The sequence below is a fragment of the Saimiri boliviensis genome, chromosome 5, assembly GCF_048565385.1.
Source record: "Saimiri boliviensis isolate mSaiBol1 chromosome 5, mSaiBol1.pri, whole genome shotgun sequence".
In the NCBI taxonomy this organism is placed as follows: domain Eukaryota; kingdom Metazoa; phylum Chordata; class Mammalia; order Primates; family Cebidae; genus Saimiri; species Saimiri boliviensis.
The window spans coordinates 39,541,351-39,563,229 of record NC_133453.1 but is presented as its reverse complement, the minus strand read 5'-3'; the positions used below and the strand labels follow the sequence as shown (position 1 = coordinate 39,563,229).

General features: G+C 40.5%; 2 protein-coding genes across 3 annotated transcripts in view; one reads left to right on the top strand and one right to left on the bottom strand.

The window, feature by feature from the left end:
- Positions 1–2,003, bottom strand: part of TRAK2 (trafficking kinesin protein 2) — a 66,274-nt gene extending 64,271 nt beyond the window's left edge. Inside the window, exon 1 of one of the 2 annotated variants that reach the window (XM_010336436.3) lies at positions 1,746–2,003. The gene's annotated coding sequence lies outside the window, so the exon portion shown is untranslated. The remainder of the gene's footprint in view (positions 1–1,745) is intronic. The other variant, XM_010336434.3, reaches the window with a different exon arrangement.
- An 86-nt stretch (positions 2,004–2,089) lies between these two features.
- STRADB (STE20 related adaptor beta) overlaps positions 2,090–21,879 on the top strand; it is a 36,887-nt gene continuing 17,097 nt past the window's right edge. The window contains exons 1-3 of the mRNA XM_039469613.2: positions 2,090–2,310; positions 5,042–5,141; positions 8,587–8,667. Of these exons, the coding sequence (XP_039325547.1) occupies positions 5,130–5,141; positions 8,587–8,667 (93 nt within the window). The 5' untranslated portion in view covers positions 2,090–2,310; positions 5,042–5,129. The remainder of the gene's footprint in view (positions 2,311–5,041; positions 5,142–8,586; positions 8,668–21,879) is intronic.

The following is a 21,879-nucleotide window of genomic DNA, read 5'->3' as shown; positions in this document are numbered from 1 at the left end:
TTTCTTATATAAGTAAAGTGAGACCGATTTGGAATAGGCTTCTAGGGTCTTACTGAGCAGTTCAGTGTGAAATGAGAATTATAGGCAGAGAGAATGAGTTTGTTCAGAAGTACTAAAGTAGGGTTTCAGGACTTACTGCAGATGTCCAAGGTGTGTTGGAACCAGTCTTAGACACTGGACAATCCTCTTTAACTACTCAACCTTTAAAGTCTGTAATTTCTAAAGTATGTATTAGTTACCTGATCTGTGACTTTGAAGCAAGGCAGATCTAGATTTAAATCTCCCCTTGTTACAAAAGCAAAGTCTTTGAGCCTCAGATTGGTGTGTATGTTTGTTAAAGTGAATAAGTGAACTAAAGTCTGAAGAGCTCCTACCTGGAGTGCCTGGCAGATTGCAAATACTAAAATGTTGGTTCTTTCTAACCTCTTCCATCATATGAATAAGTCTGTAAGATAACAGAACACTGTCTTTCACATAGTGTGTGCTTGCTAAATGTCTGAGACTTGTTGGACATGACTTAATTTTAAAAATAGAAAGCTGGGGCTAGGCATGGTGGCTCACGCCTGTAATCCCAGCACTTTGGGAGGCCGAGGTGGGCGGATCGTGAGGTCAAGAGGTAGAGACCATCCTGGCCAATATGGTGAAACCCCGTCTCTATTAAAAAAAAAAAAAATACAAAAATTAGCTGGGCATTGTGGCACACATCTGTAATCCTATACTTAGGAGGCTGAGGCAGGAGAATCGCTTGAACCTGGGAGGTAGAGGTTGCACTGAGCCGAGATCATACCACTGCACTCCAGCCTGGCGGCAGAGTGAGAGTCCATCTTAAAAAAAAAGAAAAAGGAAAGAAAGCTGTCATAACTGCTGGGATGATAAAGTGTCTCCACCCTGACCTTTCTCACCACTAAATGTCCTTCACAATTTGTTTTTAAGTGTCATGTCACCACCATTAACGTGCTATTTGGAGACCACTGTAGCTCAGACTTCCAAGTCAATAGCGAAGATCTGAAGGTCAGGAAAAGATTTACGGAGACCAATGGTTCCTATGGTCCGTTCCACCAACTTGATGAATTTCCTGTGAAAAGTTACTTTTTTTTGGCGCAGAAACATTAAGTCTAAGCAAAAAGTGCATGAGCAAGTAACTAAACTTATCCCTATTATTATGACGCAGATTTTTTTTTTTTTTTTTTTAGGTTGAAAGACTATTTTGGGGCTGGTACTAAAAAGGACATGTGCCAATATCTATTATTTACGCTTCAAAGTAAAGTCAGCCGTTTTTCTCTTTGAGGACATGTGGCATCTGGCTCGAAATCAATTGCAAGAAAAGCCCAACTCTATTTGACACATTAAGAGCTCCTTCCAATACCCTCTCCTCCCATTTACATCACAGATGGCGACAGAGGATTAAGGTTTAACGCCCGACCCTAAAGCCACTCATCCTAAAAGACGGCTCCAGATGGATGCTGTCTGGCAGAGGATGAGGCGCTCTGAGAAGCTGCCAAGCCTCGGATGTGCAGCTGGGCTGAATCCTGACGCCAGAGCCCAGCGCCCATCGCTTTACACCCACATTTAGGAAACAACCCGCTCCTCACCGCGGGACTGGGACCCAGCCCTCCCACACGCAGCCTCCGCCTCCGGCGTCGGCGCGTGACCTCCGGGGACCGGAGGAGGTCTGGGCGCTAAGGGTCCTCCGCCTTCCGGAGAAGTTGTCAAGGGCAAGTTCGGGTTGCGAGCGGATAGCTTACTCACTGCAGTGGCCCGGCATCCTCCGTTGTCCGCCCGCGCTTCTTCAGGAAGCTCCTAATGCGGGGGCAGCCTGAGAGCAGCAGCCGAAGCTGCCGCCGCTGCTTCCACTGCCAGCAACCGCCTGGGAGTGGCAGGGACAGGCGAGCGATTTCACATCATCATCACTCGGCGACCTCGGTTCTGCAGCCACAGCGGGTCAATGGCAGCCCCCACGCAATTGGGAAAGCCAGAGGAGACCCACTCTCCCAGCGGCCTCCACGGCCCAGCGCAAGACCTGCTGGGACTTGTAGTTTCCTAGCTGCCCCGCCCCAAGCTCGAAGGCCCCGCCTTCGCACCGCTCAGCCCCGGGGCAGGAGGCGGGGCCGCGTCCCTGCGGGTAACCTGGAGCTGGGGCCGCGTCCCAAGCTCACGGCCCCGGTTGCGGCAGCGCCGCCCTCCCGCGCCTCGTGCCGGGAGCGGGCCTAGAGCGCTCGCCTAGTTCCTCCGCGAGCCGGTCTCCGGCGCCCGCCCCGGTCCGCACCGCTGGCAGTCTGAAGAGAGTCACTGGCCGTGGTCGCCGCTAGGGTAACTAGGGGAGGCAGGCCCGGGAGGGAAAGGTGGGGGACGTGAGGGAGTGCGCCTCGGTCCGCCCGGGAAGCCCGAGGCCAGAACGCGCCAGCCCACCTCGAGCCGCAGCACCGGCGGCTGGCGGAGCCGTGGCAGGAATGCGGCCCCCGCGCTGGTGTAACTCACCGGAGCCCCGGGCCGCGGGTTCCCAGCCCGCCCGGTGGTGCCTGCCGGGTTGGCCGTGCCAGGTGCGCGGAGCCCAGGCCGCCCGGACGCCCTCTCCCCGCAGCCCTCACCTTTGGCCACGCTCTCGGGCTTGGCGAGTTTCCACACCGAATACACCCTCAGACCCCAGCTTTATCTGCCGCCTTCTGCAAGTTCGCTGCAGAGTCCCCCATAGCAGGACTAGGAAGGAACCTTTTACAAAATTAATGCTCGAGTGTCGTTTTTGTCCTCGGTTTTTCAGTTCAGCGCTGTGTTATTCCCTGCTGGGTCTGTTGTCAAGTACCTTTTCCTCAAAACTTGATAAGAACGTGTAACACGGTGCCTACCTAGTAGCACGGTGCCCGGCACACAGTAGGCGCTCAGTAAAGATTTGTTGAAAGCATGAGTCACTAAGCTTGGAAAATTCTCCCGAGCTGTGCGTCGCTATGGTCTTTAAGATTTTAGGGATTCCCAAAATCACTTTGAAAATTACGGTAATTCTAAAGCTCAACAAAGAGAGTTACATCGGGTTATTTTTGCATTCCCTGTAGCAATGGCCTCTGTTGAACGCCTAAATTAACTCAAAACTCGTGTTCTGTGAGTAGATGAGCCCTTGTGGTTTCTGCAGAAACTGTTAATCTTTCAGATTAAAGTCTTCACATGAACCATTCTATTAAGGAAGAAATTGAAATTACTTATAAAGCTTTATCGTAATTAGCTTTTAGATACATGTGCAAGGGATTTCACTGATGTACTTGTGAATACATTCAGAAATATAGGTCTCTTAAGTATGACTTTTTTTTTTCCAAGGGTTTATATTCATATCTCGTGAAAGAGCATGCCAGAGAAAATTATAATAGCAAATCTCCCACCCCCACCCCTTTGCTGGGTGCAGCTGTTGCCTTGACCTCAAAATGTCTTGTAAAATTATCTCTAAATAGTCTGGTGTATCTAAGGCAAAAATCTCTGGGATTAAACCACCTCATAGGGACACCCCTTTTAGTATTACCAATTCTCGTCAGAGTGTGTCTGTTTCTTCTGAGCTTTTCTGAAAGAAAAAGACAATATAATGGAGTTTCAAACTGTTAACACAAAATCGTAACAACTTACTGACACTGAGTGAAGAAAGCAGGATACAAAGTCATAGTAACTAGAAAATTTGGTTAGCCATGACATCCATAACCTTTCTGCTGGTGGGAAGGTCAGATACAAGTGGCCAGGGCCTGTCCGCCTTGATTACTAGTGGGTGTCCACAGTGCCTGACCCATATTAGCCATTCATTAAACACTTGTATAATGATTACTTGCCTGTTACAGATTAACAGTGTAATGACTATGGGTGTGTAGTTTCTTCCTTTACTTGGATATCTCCTTAGAATAGATGGTTATTAGGAATTTTACGGGGTCAAAAGGTAGAATATTTTCATGATTATTGAAACATTGACAACCTGCTTTCCAAATAAGCCTTACCGTTTTGTACTGCCATCAGTATATTTGAGTGTACTTTTCAAAGCATAGTTCAAGTTGATACAATGTTTGCTAGTTAGGGGCACTTTGAGATGTAACTCATTTAATCTCAGTCACCTGGAAGATTGACAGGGCAGGCATTGCTTTTCCCCTTTTGTAGCACAGCAAACTCCAATGTCTTAACTTGAGGGTAATGAATGCCAGGTGACTAAATGATCACAACCTTTCAGGTCTGTCTTCCTCCCAGTCTCTACCTTTGGTTCATAATGAATATCCTGAATAAATTCACCTCTTAGTAATAAAATTGGATATTGCTTTATTGTTTTTATGGTTTACAGAATCTTCCCTTTCTCATTTTGCTCACATATTTGTAGATGGGTTCATCAAGTTTGGGGACTTCATTAAACTGAAATAATGAAGCACAATTTAGATGAAAGATGATGTTGGTTAGATGTAAAGGAATACTCTGTACCTGCAAACTTACAAGATTGCCACCTTTTCTATTAATAAAGGTCTGGAAACCTTTGATGGTGTTTTTGTATCTCCTTGAGTTAATTTCCTAGTCTGTTCTGATTCTTTCCCATGTTTGCTGGTCAGAGACCCCCAAATGATTTAGTAGGTAATTAATCCAATAAAGAGTTTTAGAAAGTCTCGAAGTTTAGTTATAATACATGATCATTGAAAATTCTTGGAGTTTAAGTGATACCGTTGATATCAAAAGTGGGTCCAGAATTGGTTTTCTATATTGCTTTCAAATTTGCTCAGCGTTCTTTAAAAAACAAACTGTATAGAAAAGATAGGGAATGTCTGTGCAAATACTTTGAGGCTTTGGAAATATTCAGAACTTCTTTTCTTTTTCACTCTGCTTCTCTGTTGTGATGTCAGATCCCAAATAATGTTCAGTTAAAAAAAATGTTCTTTAAAGATGCTTTTCAGGAATGTCTCCTTGTGTCAAGGAGTAGCTGCCTATATATTGGATGTCAAGGGACAGCTGCCTAAATACTGGAAGGGTTTAAGACAATTAGTTCTTTAAGGAGCTTTTATGTGATTCTAAATTATTTTGCTTTTGTTTTTTATAGTAGGATATATCTGCATTTTGAAAGGAACATAAAAGCCTTCTTTGGAATAGATGGATTTTTGTCACTTTCTGTGAACCAAAGCGATTCAATGTCTCTTTTGGTAAGTTTTTGTTAACATAGATCTGATTTTGTTCTGTCCGAGTAGTTGGATGTTAATGCCAAGTCATAATAAAAGGCATATTCTGATGGGATATTCTCAGGATCTGAGATGTTGTTTTGACCTGATTGACTTCTGGACTTGAGAAACGAATCACATTCTCATTGAGTTTTTCTTTCTTTCATAAAGACCTTTTCCTATCTTCTGATAGGCTCATTATTCTAATCCTTTGTTCCATATCTACTTTTTCTCATAGGTGTTACACTTAGATATGCTGCTCATACCTTATCTTTTAAATCTTTTTAAAAGATATGCCTTATCTTTTAAATCTTTCAAAAATTCCTTTTGCAAATTTTTGTCTGATCAAAGGCCAAATAGTATTAAAAATAAGCCCTTTGACTTAACTGGAAAAAAATAATTTGGATCAATGTGTAATATGAGGTATAGCTGCCAACTGGTTTTTTATTTATATTTAGATCCATGGTATCTACTTTAGATTAAGTAGCTTGAGGACTTTCATTGTGTTTTATACATAATATAATATTTGAATAGGGAATACTTATATTAAAACAGTGCTCTTTTAGAAAGTAATGAGTAGACCGAGTGTAGTGGCTCACATCTGTAATCCCAGCATTTTTGGGGGCTAAGGCTAGAGGATCACTTGAACCCAGGAGTTCAAGGCCAGTCTTGGCAATGTAGTGAGACCGTGCCTATATAAAATATATAACCACAGGTGTGGTGTCACATGCCTGTTGTTTCAGCTACTCAGAAGGCCAAGGTGGGAGGATCACTTGAGCAAGGGATCAAGGCTGCAGTGAACTGTGATTGTGCCAATGCATTCTAGCCTGGATGATAGAGGGAGATCCTGTATGATGATTTGTAGTTTATAAATACTTTCATAGTTTCAAATTGTGGAAAATTAGCAGGGCAGGTAGCATTATCTTCATTTTCAGTTTGTCTAAGACTGCAAAATATTGGAGGCAGGTATCAGAATCATACCTGCCAATATATTCTATCAATTACCAAGGCTGAGAGGCAGAACTATGAAGGTAGAAGACTGTATTGTTAGTAATATGGAAAATACATAACACATTCACTTACATGTTTAAAGCTTTACGACTTGAAATAGGAGCTTTATATATCTGGAAAATACACGGAGGTGAAATGCCTTATTCTCTAAAGGAGGGATCAGCAAACTTTTCTGTAAAGGCCGGATAGTATTTACATGCCCTTTGGTCTTTGTTACAGTTATTCTTCTGCTGAAATACTAGCAATAAAGCAGCCATAGGCAATATATAAATGAATGCATGTGTCTGTGTTCCAGTAAAACTTTATTCACAAAAACAGGTGGTTGGTCAGGTTTGGCTTGTGGATCATAGTTAGTTTGCCTTCCCCTCCTCTAAGGGATTACTTAAAAATTGTAAACATTTGCAAAAAGATAGAAAGCAAAATCAGCAAAGGAAAAAGGTATGTGGGGTGATGTTCAAAGGAAACCAGGCACAGGCTTTCAAGAATCTTTTCTCAGTGCAGCCCCATAAGATATGCACAGTTCACTCAGAGTTGTGACACATGAAATGTTGTCTGCTAGGGAAGATCATTAGAGACTCGGATTTAAGGTTTTTATTGGGGACTTGTCCTGTGGCACTGTCTGCTAGCAGGTAACAAAATTCAGTCACCCAGAAAAAAAGCCAGGTGTTCAGCATAAACCGTATTTGCACCAACAGTTGAGACACAATGAGTGATTCTTAGGAAGGGAACCTCTGCGAAATCCCAGTTCCCAGCTACGAGCCAAGGATCAAATTTATAAGCAGTTCTTTTCTAATAGCTCTATTCTTATAGGCCTACTATGTTAATTCTTCTTTTGCACAGTGGTGGTAATGGTTGTTGTGAAAAATTCAAGCTAAATGTTGCAAAAATATATAAATACCAAACAATATATAAACGGCTTGCCTAGCTTGTGGATGTTTTCAATATGAACAACACTAGTAAGTGTCTTCAGAAACTGTTTTACTGTAAATGTTATTTACCCTAGGAGGCCATTAGAAACTCTGCAAAGGAATCAGTTGTACGGCTATCTTGACATTGTTAGCATCTGTTCTTCAGGGGGAGTTTTACATAAAACAGTGGGAATATATGCCAAATTTTTGTAATAGATTTATAAAGTATACAGACTGTAGGAATTCAATTTAAAATAATCAGTAATGTAAGCTAACTGGGAAAATGACTAGTTTGATTAGTGAGAAATTCTGGCATATCTTAAAAGGAAATTTACTTTTAAGTAATTGACTACAAAGTATTAAGTAGACATGGGTAGATGTCATTTGATGTTGTACTTTAATGTTTATATAAAAATAAATGTCCATAAGATGTTTGAAATGAAAAATTATGAAATGGGCATGGTGGTTCATGCCTGTAATTCCAGCACTTTGGAAGGCCAAGGTGGGCAGATCACTTGAGGTAAGGAGTTTGAAATCAGCCTGTCCAAGATGGTGAAACCTCATCTTTACTAAAAATACAAAAATTAGCCAGTTGTGGTGGCAGGCACCTGTAATCCCAGCTACTCAGGAGGCTGAGGCAGGAGAATTGCTTGAATCCAGGAAGCAGAGGTTATGGTGAGCCGAGATTGTGCTATTGCACTCCAGCCTAGGTGACAGTGCAAGACTCTGTCTCAAAAAAAAAAAAAAAAAAAAAAGAAAAATTTTTTCAAATATTGAAAATATTTTCTTAATAAAGCCTCTCATAAAATGTGTTTATACTTTTCTTTTGACATACTTTTTCTTCCTAAATAGTATAAGGTCAGCTTCACCCCACTGATTAATGATGTGATAAATCACATGTAGGTAGGTATTACATTTCTTTATTGACAATAAATGATAATAGAACCATGGGTTAATATGCAGAAAAATTAAATTGTGATAATAAAAGTAAGTCTCTTTCAATTTGCTTTGAGTTGTAATTAGAGATGTTTATCAGCTTTAGAAACAATTATTTTTTCATTCAATATGTGGCTTAATGTGAATAATATGGTTTCTATATTTAAGATAGCAAGGATTAAAGTAAAAATAATTATAATGAATACAGTAGAATAATCTTTGGCTAAATGTTCAGAAGAAAACCTCAGTGATATTGACAGTTGGAGTTAAAAATTAAACTCAACAGTTAAAATGAATTACTATCCCCTCTCAAGAAAAGAGAGGGGAAGGATCAGCGATAACACCAAGTGAAATTCTGATGTATGTGAAGTTTGTCTGCATGCCCAGCTACTTTTCCCTTCTGTCCCACACTGAGTACCTTCATGTTGTGGATCCTGGCTTCGGTTCCAGGTTCCTGCATGTTGCCCTTCCTCTCTGCTCCCCACTCTAGTCACTAGAACATTTTGTATCTACACACCACCCCTTCTTATGCTATAACTTATTTTTCACTTATTTAATGCATTTCTGACTTCCAGGATTGTTTCTGCACTTCAAGAACACAAGTTGAATCACTCAGACCTGAAAAACAGTCTGAAACCAGTATCCATCAATATTTGGTAAGAAAATGGGTAGGCTGGATGCAGTGGTTCACTCCTGTAATCCCAGCAGTTTGGGAGGTCGAGGCAGGAGGATCACTTGAGCCTAGGCGTTCAAGACCAGCCTGGGCAACATAGTGAGATCTCATCTTTAAGAAAAAAAATGGTTGAGTACAATTAATGCTCTAACTTTCCCTTCTATAATACTATTCCCTCCTGCTTCTCCTCTATTTCTTTTTCTTAACAGGGTCTTTTACTATTTCTCCTTCCTCCTGCCATGTTCCAGGAGTCTGTAACTGGCCACTTCTTTTCTTCCTAAAGTAGCTCTCCCTAAGCAGTTTCACAACTATTGCTATGACTTCAGTTGCTCAGATTTCAGATTGTCTTGAAGTACCACAGGTTTCCTGAGGGGACCCTGGCATCAAGCAGAACTGATGCTTCTCAAATATTTACCTGCAACCCCAGACTCTTTTCTGGGCAACAGAAGTGTCTCTAGAATACCTCTGATTGGATTTTTCAAAGGCATCTCTACTCAGTTTGAATAAAATCTTAATCTTCTTTCAAACCCACCAACCCACTGGTATTTCCTACTTTGGCTAATAAGAACTCATCTACTATGTCATCCTAACTCGAAACTTTATCCTCACATGGCCTCTACCTCTGCCCCCATATTTTTTATTCACCAAGTCTTTTGACTCTGTCTCTGAAATGCCCTGGAGTCTGTCCCCTGCTTAACGTGAGCACTGCTACTGCTCAGGTCTCATCGTCCCTCATCGGGGCTGTTGCAGGTGGACTCGTTGCCTCTAGTCTCCTAGACACACATCTAGTCTTCCACCACTCACATCAGTGTTCAGTACTGCTGCCAATACAGGCCTGCTTGTGTTGCTTGCCAGCTTTGAAACTTCCATTGGTTTCCTAAAGCCTGTGGGCTAATGTCTAAATTAGCATAATATGAGGACTCTTACTAGTGTAGATATGTCTAATATTAGTTTCGTTTCTTGCTGCTGAGGCTTAGCACATACCCTTCTCTCTACTTGAAATACTCTTCTTTCTTTTCTGCGTCTGAAATTCTTCCTCATCCGTAAAGAATTGGTTCAAATATTGTATCTATGAAGGCTTTCCACTTGCACTTTTTATTTGGCTCTGCTCCCACATGTATTAGATATGTCTTAGGATATTTCTTTGGGATATCTTCCTCCCCTTATTGCATATGTTATACTGCAATTTTTGCTACAGAATGGAACCTACCTTGCAAATGTCTTATTTGCTACAAAATTAGTAAATCCCAGTTAATTTTGCTTATAATTTAACCCAGTCCCATCTTCAGCTGTCTTTATTCTGTTATTTTGCTTTTTATTCATTAATACTATAAAGGTTTCTAATTACCTGTCTTTTCATAAAATAGGATATAGTATCTGAGGGTTAAAAAATTTTTTGGGGGGGTACATAGAAGGTATATATTTATGGGGTACCTGAGATATTTTGATACAGGCATATGATATGTAATAATTATATCAGGGTAAATGGGTTATCCATCACTTTACACATAAATCGTTACTTAGTGTTATAAACATTCGAATTATATTCTTAGTTATTTTAAAATGTACAATAAATTGTTGACTATAGTCACTCTGTTGTGCTATCAAATACTAGACCCATTCAATCTAACTATATTTTTGTATTCATTAACCATCTCCACTCTGCCCCCACCCCTTCTTGGCCTCTATTCTGCATCTCCATGAGTTCAATTGTTTTAATTTTTAGCTCCCACAAGTGAGTGAGAACATGTGAAGTTTGTCTTTCTGGGCCTCCCATATTTCACTTAACGTAATGTCCTTCACTTCCATCCCTGTTGTTGCAAATGGTAGTATCTCATTCTTTTTTATGGCTAAATAGTGTTCCACTGTACATATGTACCACATTTTCTTTATTCATTCACTTGTTGATAGACACTTAGGTTTCTTCCAAATCTTGGCTATTGTCAATAGTGCTGCAATAAACATGGGTGTGCATATATATCTTCGGTTTGCTGATTTCTTTTCTTTTGAGTGTATACCTATCAGTACGATTGCTGAATCATATGGTAGTTTTTTTTTAGTTTTTTGAGGAACCTCCATACTGTTCTCCATAGTGGTTGTACTAATTTGCATTATCACCATCAGCATATAAGGATTCCCTTTTCTCCGTATCCTTGCCAGCATTTGTTACTGCTTGTCTTTTTGATAAAAGCCATTTTAAATGGGGTCAGATGATATCCCCTTCTAGTTTTGATTTGCATTTCTCTGGTGATCAGTGATGTTGAGCACTTTTTCATGTACCTATTTGCCATATGGATGTCATCTTTAAAAAAAATTTATTTTTTTCAGACAGCATCTTTCTGTACCACCCAGGCTGTAGTGCAGTGGTATAATTGTAGCTCACTGCAGCCTTGAACTCCTGGGGTCAAGCAATCCTTTCACCTCAGGTTATTGATAAGCCAGGACTACAGGTGTGTCCTACCACACCCAGCTAGATGAGGTCTCACTATGGTGGCCAGGCTGGTCTTGAACTCCTGTCCTCAAGTGATCCTCTCACCTCAGCCTCCCAAAGTATTGGGTTTACAGGTGTGAGCCACTGTGCCCGGAATTATATGTCTTCTTTTGAGAAATGTCTATTCAGGTCTTTTCCCCATTTTAAAATCAGATTGTTAGATTTTTAAAATTTGCTTGTTTGAGCTCCTTATAAATTCTAGTTATTAATCCCTTGTCAGATAGGTAATTTACAAATATTTTCTCCCATTCTGTGGGTTGTTTCTTCACTTTGTTGATTATTTCTTTCGCTGTGCAGAAGATTTTCAACTGGCTGTGATTACATTTGTCTATTTTTGCTTGATTGCCTCTACTTTTGCAGTATTACTCAATAAATCTTTGCCCAGATCAGTTTCCTGGAGAGCCTCTTCAATGTTTTCTTATAGTAATTTCATAGTTTGAGATCTTAGATTTAAGTCTTTAATCCATTTGATTTTATTTTTTAATATAGCAAGAGATAGGGGTCTACTTTTATTCTTCTGCATATGAATATTCAGTTTTCTCAGCACCATTTATTGAAGAGACTGTCTTTTCCTCAGTGTATGCTCTTTGCACCTTTGTCAAAAATGAGTTCACTGTAGATGTATAGATTTATTTCTGAGTTTTCTCTTCTGTTCCATTGGCCTGTGTGTCTGTTTGTATACCAGTACTATGCTGTTTTGGTTACAATAGCTCTGTAGTATAATCTGAAATCAGGTAATGTGATTCCTCCAGTTTTGTTTTTTTTTTGCGTAGGATTATATAATGACCTTCTATGTCACTTTGTATAAGTTTTGCCTTGAAATTTATTTTGTCTGAGATATATATATATATATATATATATATATATATATATCCTGTTCTTTTTTTGATTTATATTTTTATGGAATATTTTTCTTCAACTGTTTATTTTCAGTCTATGTGTGTCTTTATAGGTGAGGTGTATTTCTTGTAGGCAACAGATCATTGAATCTTTTTTAAGTAATCCATTCAGTTACTCTGTATTTTCATTGGAAAGTTTAATCCATTGACATTCAGTGTTACTATTGATGAGTAAGGGACTTAACTACTGGCTTTGGTTATTTGTTTTGTGTTCTCTCCCTCCCTTCCCCTCTCCTTCCCTCCCTCCTTCTTCCTTCCTGTCTTCTTCCTATTTGTGAAGTTGATTTTCTCTGGTGGTGTATTTTAGTTTCTTTTTTATTTTTTTCATATATGTGTTGTAGATTTTATGATTTGAGGTTACCACGAGGCTTGCAAATAACATCTTATAACATTATTTTAAACTGACAACACTTATTGTTGCAAAAACATACAGGCAAAGAGAGAACTAATAAAAACTCTACACCTTAACTTTATTCCTCCTGTTTAACTTTTTGTGGTTTCTATTTATATCTTCTTCTGTTTTTGTTTTTTTGTTTTTTTTTTTTTTTTCTTTTTGTTTTTTAAGATGGAGTTTCACTCTTCTTGCCCATGCTGGAGTGCAATGGTGCGATCTCAGCTCACCACAACCTCTTCCTCCCGGGTTCAAGCGATTCTCCTGCCTCAGCCTCCCAAGTAGCTGGGATTACAGGCATGCACCACCATACCTTGCTAATTTTGTGTTTTTAGTAGAGATGAGGTTTCTCCACATTGGTCAGGCTGTTCTCGAACTCCCAACCTCAGGTGATCCACCCACCTTGGCCTCCCGAAGTGCTGGGATTACAGGCGTGAGCCACTGCGCCTGGCCTTATATCTTCTTATGCTGTTTTGAATAGGTATTGTAGTTATTATTTTTGATAGCTTCATCTTTTAGTCTTTCTACTCAAGATATGAGTTGTTTACACTCCACAGTTACAATGTTACAAAACTGTTTTTATCTGTGTAGTTATTATTACCAGTGACTTTGTACCTTCAGATAATTTCTTATTGCTCATTAACATCCTTTCTTTCAGGCTGAAGAATGCCTATCAGCATTTCTTGTAGGAGAGGTCTAGCATTGATGAAATCCCTCAGCTTTAGTTTGTTTGGGAACGTCTTTATTTTTCCTTCCACGTTTGAAGGATATTTTCACTGGATAAACTATTCTATAAAAGTTTTTCCTTCAGCACATTAAATATGTTATGTTACTCTCTCTTGGCCTGTAAGTTTTCCACTGACAAGTCTGCTGCAAGATGTATTGTAGCTCCTTTATATGTTCTTTCCTTTTTTCTTACTTCTTTTAGGATCCCTTCTTTACCCTTGACCATTGGAAATTTGATTGTTAAATGTCTTTTTTGGGTTAAATATGCTGGGTGTTCCATAACCTTCTTATACTTGGATATTGATATGTTTCTCTAGGTTTGGAAAGTTCTCTATTCTGATAACTTTCTTTACCTGCTTGTCAAGGCCAATAACTCTTAGATATGCCCTTTTGATGCTGTTTTCTAGATCTTGTAGATGTGCTTCATTCTTTCATATTATTTTTTCTTTTGTCTTCTCTGTGTGTTTATTTTGTTGCAATAATTGCTTTTTATATACTTTAAGTTTTGGGTTACATATGCAGAACATGCAGGTTTGTCACGTAGTGGTTTGTGGCATCCACCCCATCATCTACATTAGGTGTTTCTCCTAATACTATCCTTCCCCTATCCCCCGACCTCCTGCTAACTCTCCTGAAGCCCCTCACCCCCGACAGGCCTCAGTTTGTGATGTTCCCCTCACTGTGTCCATGTGTTCTCATGGTTCAGCACCCACTTATGAGTGAGAACATGCAGTATTTGGTTTTTTGTTCTTGTGTCAGTTTGCTGAGAATGGTGATTTCCAGCTTTATCTATGTCCCTACAAAGGACAGGAACTCATCCTTTTTTATGGCTGCACAGTATTCCATGGTGTATATGTGCTGTATTTTCTTTATCCAGTCTATCATGGATGGACATTTGGGTTGGTTCCAAGTCTTTGCTATTGTAAACAGTGATGCAATAAATATAAGTGTGCATGTGTCTTTATAATAGAATGATTGATAATCCTTTGGGTATATACCCAGTAATGGGATTGCTGGGTCAAATGGTATTTCTAGTTCTAGGTCCTTGAGGAATTGCCACACTGTCTTGCACAATGGTTGAACTAATTTACACTCCCACTAACAGTGTAAAAGCATTCTTATTTCTCCATATCTGTTGTCTCCTGATTTTTTAATGATTGCCATTCTAACCGGAGTCAGATGGTATCTCAATATGGTTTTGATTTGTATTTCTCTAATGACCAGTGATGATAAGCATTTCTTCATATGTTTGTTGGCTGCATAAATGTCTTGAAAAGTGTCTGTTCATGTCCTTTGCCCACTTTTTGATGGCGTTGTTTTTTTTTTTTTTTTTTTTTTTTTTTTTTAATAAATGTGTTTAAGCTGTTTGTAGATTCTGGATATTAGCCCTTTGACAGATGGGTAGATTGCAAAAATTTGTTCCCATTCTGTTGGTTGCCAGTTCACTCTAATGATAGTTTCTTTTGCTGTGCAGAAGCGCTTGTGTTTAATTAGATCCCATTTTTCTATTTTGGCTTTTGTTGCCATTGCTTTTGGTATTTTAGTCATGAAGTTTTTGCTTATGCCTATGTCCTGAATGGTATTCCTTAGGTTTTCTTCTGGGGTTTTTATGGTGTTAGGTCTTATGTTTAAATCTTTAATCCATCTGGAGTTAATTTTGTATAAGGCATAAGGAATGGATCCAGTTTCAGCTTTTTGCATGTGGCTAGCCAGTTTTCCCAACACCATGTATTAAATAGGCAGTCCTTTCCTCATTACTTGTTTTTGTTGGTTTGTCAAAGATCAGATGGTTGTAGATATATGGTTTTATTTCTGATGCCTCTGTTACGTTCCATTGGTCTGCATCTCTGTTTTGGTACCAGTACCATGCTGTTTTGATTACTGTAGCCTTGTAGTATAGTTTGAAGTCAGGTAGCATGATGCCTCCAGCTTTGTTTTATTTTGCTTAGGATAGTCTTGGCTATATGGGCTCTTTTTTTGTTTCCATATGAAGTTTAAGGAGTGTTTTTTCTAATTCTGTGAAGAAAGTCAATGGTGGCTTGATGGGGGTTAGCATTCAGTCTCTAAATTACTTTGGGCAGTGTGGCCATTTGCAAGATACCGATTCTTCCTAACCATGAGCATGGAATGTTTTTCCATCTGTTTATGTCCTCTCTGACTTCCTTGAGCAGTGGTTTGTAGTTCTCCTCGAAGAGGTCCTGCACATCTCTTGTTAGTTGTATTCCTAGGTATTTTATTATTTTTGTAGCAATTTTAAATGGGAGTTCACTCATGATTTGGCTCTTTGTTTTTCTGTTATTGGTGTATAGGAATGCTTGTGATTTTTGCACATTGATTTGGTATCCTGAGACTTTGCTGAAGTTGCTTTTCAGCTTAAGGAGATTTTGGGCTGAGACAATGGGGTCTGCTAAATATACAATCATGTTGTCTGCCAATAGAGACAATTTGACTTCCTCTTTTCCTAACTGAATACTGTTTGTTTATTTCTTCTCTGTGTATTTTCAAATAGCTTGCCTTTAATCTCACTAATTCTTTTTTCTGCTTGATCAGTTCTGCTATTGAGAGACTCTAATGAATTCTTCAGTATGTCAGTTGAATTTTTCAGTTCCAGAATTTGCTTGATTTTTTAAAAAATTGTTTCAATTTCTTTTCTTAAATTTATTTGATGAGATACTGAAGTCCTTCTCTATGTTATCTTGAAATTTGTTGAGCTTCCTCAAAACAGCTATTTCAAATTCTCTGAAAGGTCACGTATCTCTGTCACTCCAGGATTGGTCACTAGTGCCTTATTTTGCTCATTTGCTGAAGTCCTGTTTTCCTAGAAGTTCTTGATGTTTGTGGATATTCATTAATGTCTGGGCATTGAAGAGTTAGGTATTTATTGTAGTCTTTGAAGGCTACAATAAGTAATTGTCTTTGAAGAACTAATATTGTAGTCTTTGAAGATTTACTTGTACCCATCCTTCTTGGGAAAGCTTTCCAAGTATTTACAGGGAATTGAGTATTGTGATCTAAGTCTTTGGTTACTGCAACTGTATCTGCAATAGGGACTGCCTCACTCAAGCCCAGCAACACTGTGACTCTTGCAGACTCATAGAGGTACGATCTTGGTGGTCTTGGGTAAGCTCTGAGAGAATTGATCTGGATTACTGGGCAGGGAATCTCATTCTCTTCTCTTATTTTCCCCCAAACAAACAGTTTCTCTCTCCATGCTGAGCTGCCTGGAGCTGGGCAAGGGATGACAAAAGCACCCCTGTTGCCACCACCACTAGGACTGCACTGGGTCAGACCTGAAGCTCAGCACAGCACTGGGTTTTGCCCCAGGCCTGCAGCTACCACTGCCCAGCTAGATGTTCACCCAAGGACCAAGGGCTCTTTACTCAGCAGATGTTGAATTCAGCCATGCTTGTGTCCTCTTTAGGGCAGTGAGCTCCCCACCTGGCCCTAGGTGGGTCCAGAAATGCCTTGTGGGAGCCAGAGCCATGGGTCAGGAACCTTAGGAATCTACTTTGTGCTGTATTCTACTGCAGCTGAGCTGGCACCCAAACTATAGGCAAACTTCCCTCTCCTTTCCTCAGGCAGAAGGGGTCTTTCCCCATGGCCACCATTGTCCCAGGCCCGTGGTGAGTCCTGCCTGGCTACTGCCAATGTTCACTCGAGACCCAAGAGCTCTTCACTCAGCTTGTAGTGAATGTTGCCATGCCTGGGTTTCTCCTTCAGGGCATTGGGCTACCCTTTGGCCCAGGGCAAGTCTAGAAATGTTGTCCAGGACCCAAGGCCTGGAATCAGGGACGCCTAGAATCAGGGACCCCAGGAGTCTGCTTGGTACTCTAGCCTATTGCGGCTGAACTGGTACCCAAGCTGCAAAACCAAGCCTCCTTTACTCTCCCCTCTCCTCTCCTCAGACAGAAGGAGCCTCTTTCCTGTGACTACCACAGGTGGGAATGTGCTGGTTCACACCTGAAGCCAGCATGGCCCTAGTTTCACCCAAGGCCCACAGCAAGTACTGCCTGGCTACTGTTGATGTTTATTCAAGGCCCAAGGGCTTGAATAAATCAGTTCTGGATCCTGCCAGAACAAGGTCCTTCCCTTCATGTGAGCAGTTTTCCTTCTGGCACACAGTGTGTCTAGAAATGTTCAGGAGCTAGGGCTTGGAATGGGGGCCTCAGTGCCTGGTTCCCTGTTCTTCTGTGGTTGCGCTGGCATCCAAGTTGCAAGACAAAGTTCTTTTTATTCCTATCTTTCCTCTCCTCTCCTTAAGGTGAAGGAAGGAATCTCCTGAAGCTGCAACCTGCAGTGCCTGGGGTTGGAAGAGGGGTGACATAAGCACTCCCTTGGCCACCCTGGCTGGCTTCTCACTAGGTCATGGGCCCCCTGAGTTCACTGGCTTCGAGCCCAGTATAGCACCAGGAATTGCCCTGGAATTGCAGTCCTTGTGGTGGAGACTACCTTTCAAGTTTATTTAGGACTCCAAAGGACTTCAGCCTGTGGTGGGAGACAAGCTTGCTGGAATTCAGGTTCCAACTGCTGGGCTGGGTGATTCCCCTCTGGTTAAGGCCGAGCTAAATGCTCCTTCATTGGGTGCTGGCTTAATTCTTCTGTGTTGCTTTCTGCTGTGACAGGCAGCACTGAGTTCCACTGCAAAGTCCCACAGTCACTGCGCTCTCCCTCCTTGGGGGAGGCATCAGCTCTTCAAGACTGTCTTTCCTAACCTGCTCAGTGCCTCTTTCAGTGACAGGAAGTTAAAACCAGGTACTGTGATCACTCACCTGAGATTTTATTCTTACAAAGGTGCTTTCTTGTGTGGATAGTTGTTCAGTTTGGTGTTTCAGAAGGGTGAGGGAAGATTGCTGGAGGGTTCTATTTAGCTATCTTTGTCCACCTACCTCCCAGTCTGAGTTTTAATTCAGGTAATACCCTTTGGGTGAAGCAGAAAGTAAAGTGACTCTTGTCTCCATGCTGTTACTGAGAGAGAGGCCAAGAACTAAGCAAATGTTCACAGGTGCCACCTAAATCCCGCAAACCTCCAGGCTGGAGCCATTTTATTATTTAAGGATTGAAATGTCACATCTCTCTGTTAGTAGAGTTAGATTAAAATCTTGAGTGAGAGAAGCAGAAGCATTAATCTGTATGTTCATGTGGAGAAATGAATTGGAAAAGTTATGTACTGTAAGTCGACACCAGCTGGAAACTGGTGCCTGATGACTAGAAAAACTTAGCTGTGGGCTGAGTCATGCTGTAAAACACCATCTGTTTTCTTTCCTTTGGACAACTTGTTCTCCATTGACCTGGACTTTATAGACAGGATTTTTATGTTAAAATATCATGTTTGGAGGATAGTCTGGTTTTCCAAGTCATTTGTGTCTCCTGTAACTTTGGAAACCCCTCTATCTGTAGGAAAATTCCTTTGCAAATGAAAGCCTGTGATGTTTGAGCTGAGATTCTGCTTTTCAAAATAATGCAATTTTAACATTACAGGGATTCATGAGAGGCTATCTAATTTAATTTTCAACTTATGTAGGGAGTGTTCTCTATAATATCTGAGAGTTCATTGTAGAAATTTAAATAAAAAGAGCTTCATCATAGAAAAATAGAAACATCAGAAAGGTATATTTCACCACAAGTAAAAGTCTGGCAGAATTTCTCTGAAAACACTTCACTGGGTTGATTGTTGAACCATGATGTAGGGTCTGTTTCTCAGCCTCTTAGGGTCAGAAACTGGATTTAGTAGGCAAACCTAGAGTGGATCCATATATCAATATCAGATCCATATTTTAATATCAGATTCACATTAATCAAGCTCATTATAAACCCAGTCTCCCAGTGCCAGAGGAAAAGGTGCCTTTACATCATGTAAAATCAAATCATAGAAAAGTTGCATGGAAAATCAAATCATAATTAGAAGCAGTTTAATATATAATGGAGAAGTAATGACAGCTGTCAAAGTACTTGAAATTCATATCCCAGGACTTCGTTTTGTTGCAAGCAGACATTTGTGGGCATCAAAACTTTTCTTTTTCTAGCCTTCCAATTGCTGACCATTCCTTCTTCACGTCCAGTACTTGTACCTCCCTGTAGCTCAACTGCTGTCAATGGTGGTCACCTAACCTCTGAAATGTATCAGTGGAGAGAGGATGATGGAAAGAGGCAGCTTGATGCCTGAGTCACACTTGGATGGCACCAGTTACTACATATTTCTTAGGCTGAACTGAAATCGACTTCCTGGAGCTTCTGTCTGTTGATCTCGGCTCTTCTCACTGAACAATTGTTTACCCTTGTATATTAGTCTTTTAGTCACTTACAAATGGCAATTGTATATATTCTTAATATTTTTTTTCCAGATTAAGTATTTCCAATTCCTTCATTGTTGCTGGAACCTTCACCAACTTGGTTGGTCTTCTCTAGGCATCACCATTTTACAATTCTCTCTTAAATTGTGGTGTCTGAATTATCCTTGGTGCTCCAGATACTAACTGATCATTTCAGAATACAGTGAGACTCCTGTCTCTTCCAGTCTGCTTAATTTTGCTTCTGTAAATGTAGCTCGATGTTGTGCTTTTATCTAACAATCTCTCTCATGCTATTGACTAAAACCTCCAAGTCATAAACGTGGTAGTCTCAATTTTGTATTTACACCATTGATTTTTTTTTTTTAATTGCATTTTAGGTTTTGGGGTACATGTGATGAACATGCAAGATTGTTGCATAGGTACACACCTGGCAGTGTGCTTTGCTGCCTTCCGTCCCCTCACCTGTATCTGTCATTTCTCCCCATGCCATCTCTTCCCACCTCCTCACCCCCCGCCCCTCCCCCGTTTCCCCCCAACGGACCCCAGTGTGTAGTGCTCCCCTCCCTGTGTCCATGTGTTCTCATTGTTCAACACCCACCTATGAGTGAGAATATGTGGTGTTTGATTTTCTGCTCTTGTGTCAGTTTGCTGAGAATGATGGTTTCCAGGTTCATCCATGTCCCTACAAAGGACGTGAACTCATCGTTTTTGATGGCTGCGTAATATTCCATGGTGTATATGTACCACATTTTCCCTATCCAGTCTATCATCGTTGGGCATTTGTGTTGGTTCCAGGTCTTTGCTATTGTAAACAGTGCTGCAATGAACATTCGTGTGCACGTGTCCTTGTAGTAGAATGATTTATAATCCTTTGGATATATACCCAGTAATGGGATTGCTGGGTCAAATGGGATTTCTATTTTTAGGTCCTTGAGGAATCGCCACACTGTCTTCCACAATGGTTGAATTAATTTACACTCCCACCAACAGTGTAAAAGTGTTCCTATTTCTCCACATCCTCTCCAGCATCTGTTGTTTCCCGATTTTTTAATGATCGCCATTCTAATTGGTGTGAGATGGTATCTCAATGTGGTTTTGATTTGCATTTCTCTGATGACCAGTGATGATGAGCATTTTTTCATATGTTTGTTGGCCTCCTGTATGTCTTCTTTTGTAAAGTATCTGTTCATATCCTTTGCCCATTTTTGAATAGGCTTGTTTGTTTTTTTCTTGTAGATCTGCTTTAGTTCTTTGTAAATTCTGGATATCAGCCCCTTGTCAGATGGGTAGGCTGCAAAAATTTTTTCCCATTCTGTTGGTTGCCGATTCACTCTACTGACTGTTTCTTTTGCCATGCAGAAGCTGTGGAGTTTGATTAGGTCCCATTTGTCTATTTTGGCTTTTGTTGCCATTGCTTTTGGCATTTTGGTCATGAAGTCCTTGCCTACACCTATGTCCTGAATGGTTTTGCCTAGATTTTCTTCTAAGGTTTTTATGGTAATAGGTCTGCTGTTTAAGTCTTTAATCCATCTGGAGTTAATTTTGGTGTAAGGTGTCAGGAAGGGGTCCAGTTTCTGCTTTCTGCACATGGCTAGCCAGTTTTCCCAACACCATTTATTAAACAGGGAGTCCTTTCCCCATTGCTTGTTTTTGTCAGGTTTGTCGAAGATCAGATGGTTGTGGGTATGTTGTATTTCCTCTGAGACCTCTGTTCTGTTCCATTGGTCTATATCTCTGTTTTGGTACCAGTACCATGCTGTTTTGATTACTGTAGACTTGTAGTATAGTTTGAAGTCCGGTAGTGTGATGCCTCCTGCTTTGTTCTTTTTGCTTAGAATTGACTTGGCTATGCGGGCTCTCTTTTGGTTCCATATGAAGTTTAAGGTGTTTTTTTCCAGTTCTGTGAAGAAGGTCATTGGTAGCTTGATGGGAATAGCGTTGAATCTGTAAATTACTTTGGGCAGTATGGCCATTTTCACGATGTTGATTCTTCCTAACCATTAACATGGAATGTTTCTTCATCTGTTTGTATCCTCTCTTATTTCGTTGAGCAGTGGCTTGTAGTTCTCCTTGAAGAGGTCCTTTACGTTCCTTGTTAGTTGTATTCCTAGGTACTTTATTCTCTTTGTAGTAATTGTGAATGGCAATTCTTTCTTGATTTGGCTCTCTTGAAGTCTATTACTGGTGTATAGGAATGCTTGTGATTTTTGCACGTTGATTTTGTATCCTGAGACTTTGCTGAAGTTGTTTATCAGTTTCAGGAGATTTTGGGCTGAGATGATGGGGTCTTCCAGACATACAATCATGTCATCTGCAAATAGAGACAATTTGATTTCCTCCTTTCCAATTTGGATACCCTTTATTTCTTTTTCTTGCCTGATTGCTCTGGCTAGAGCTT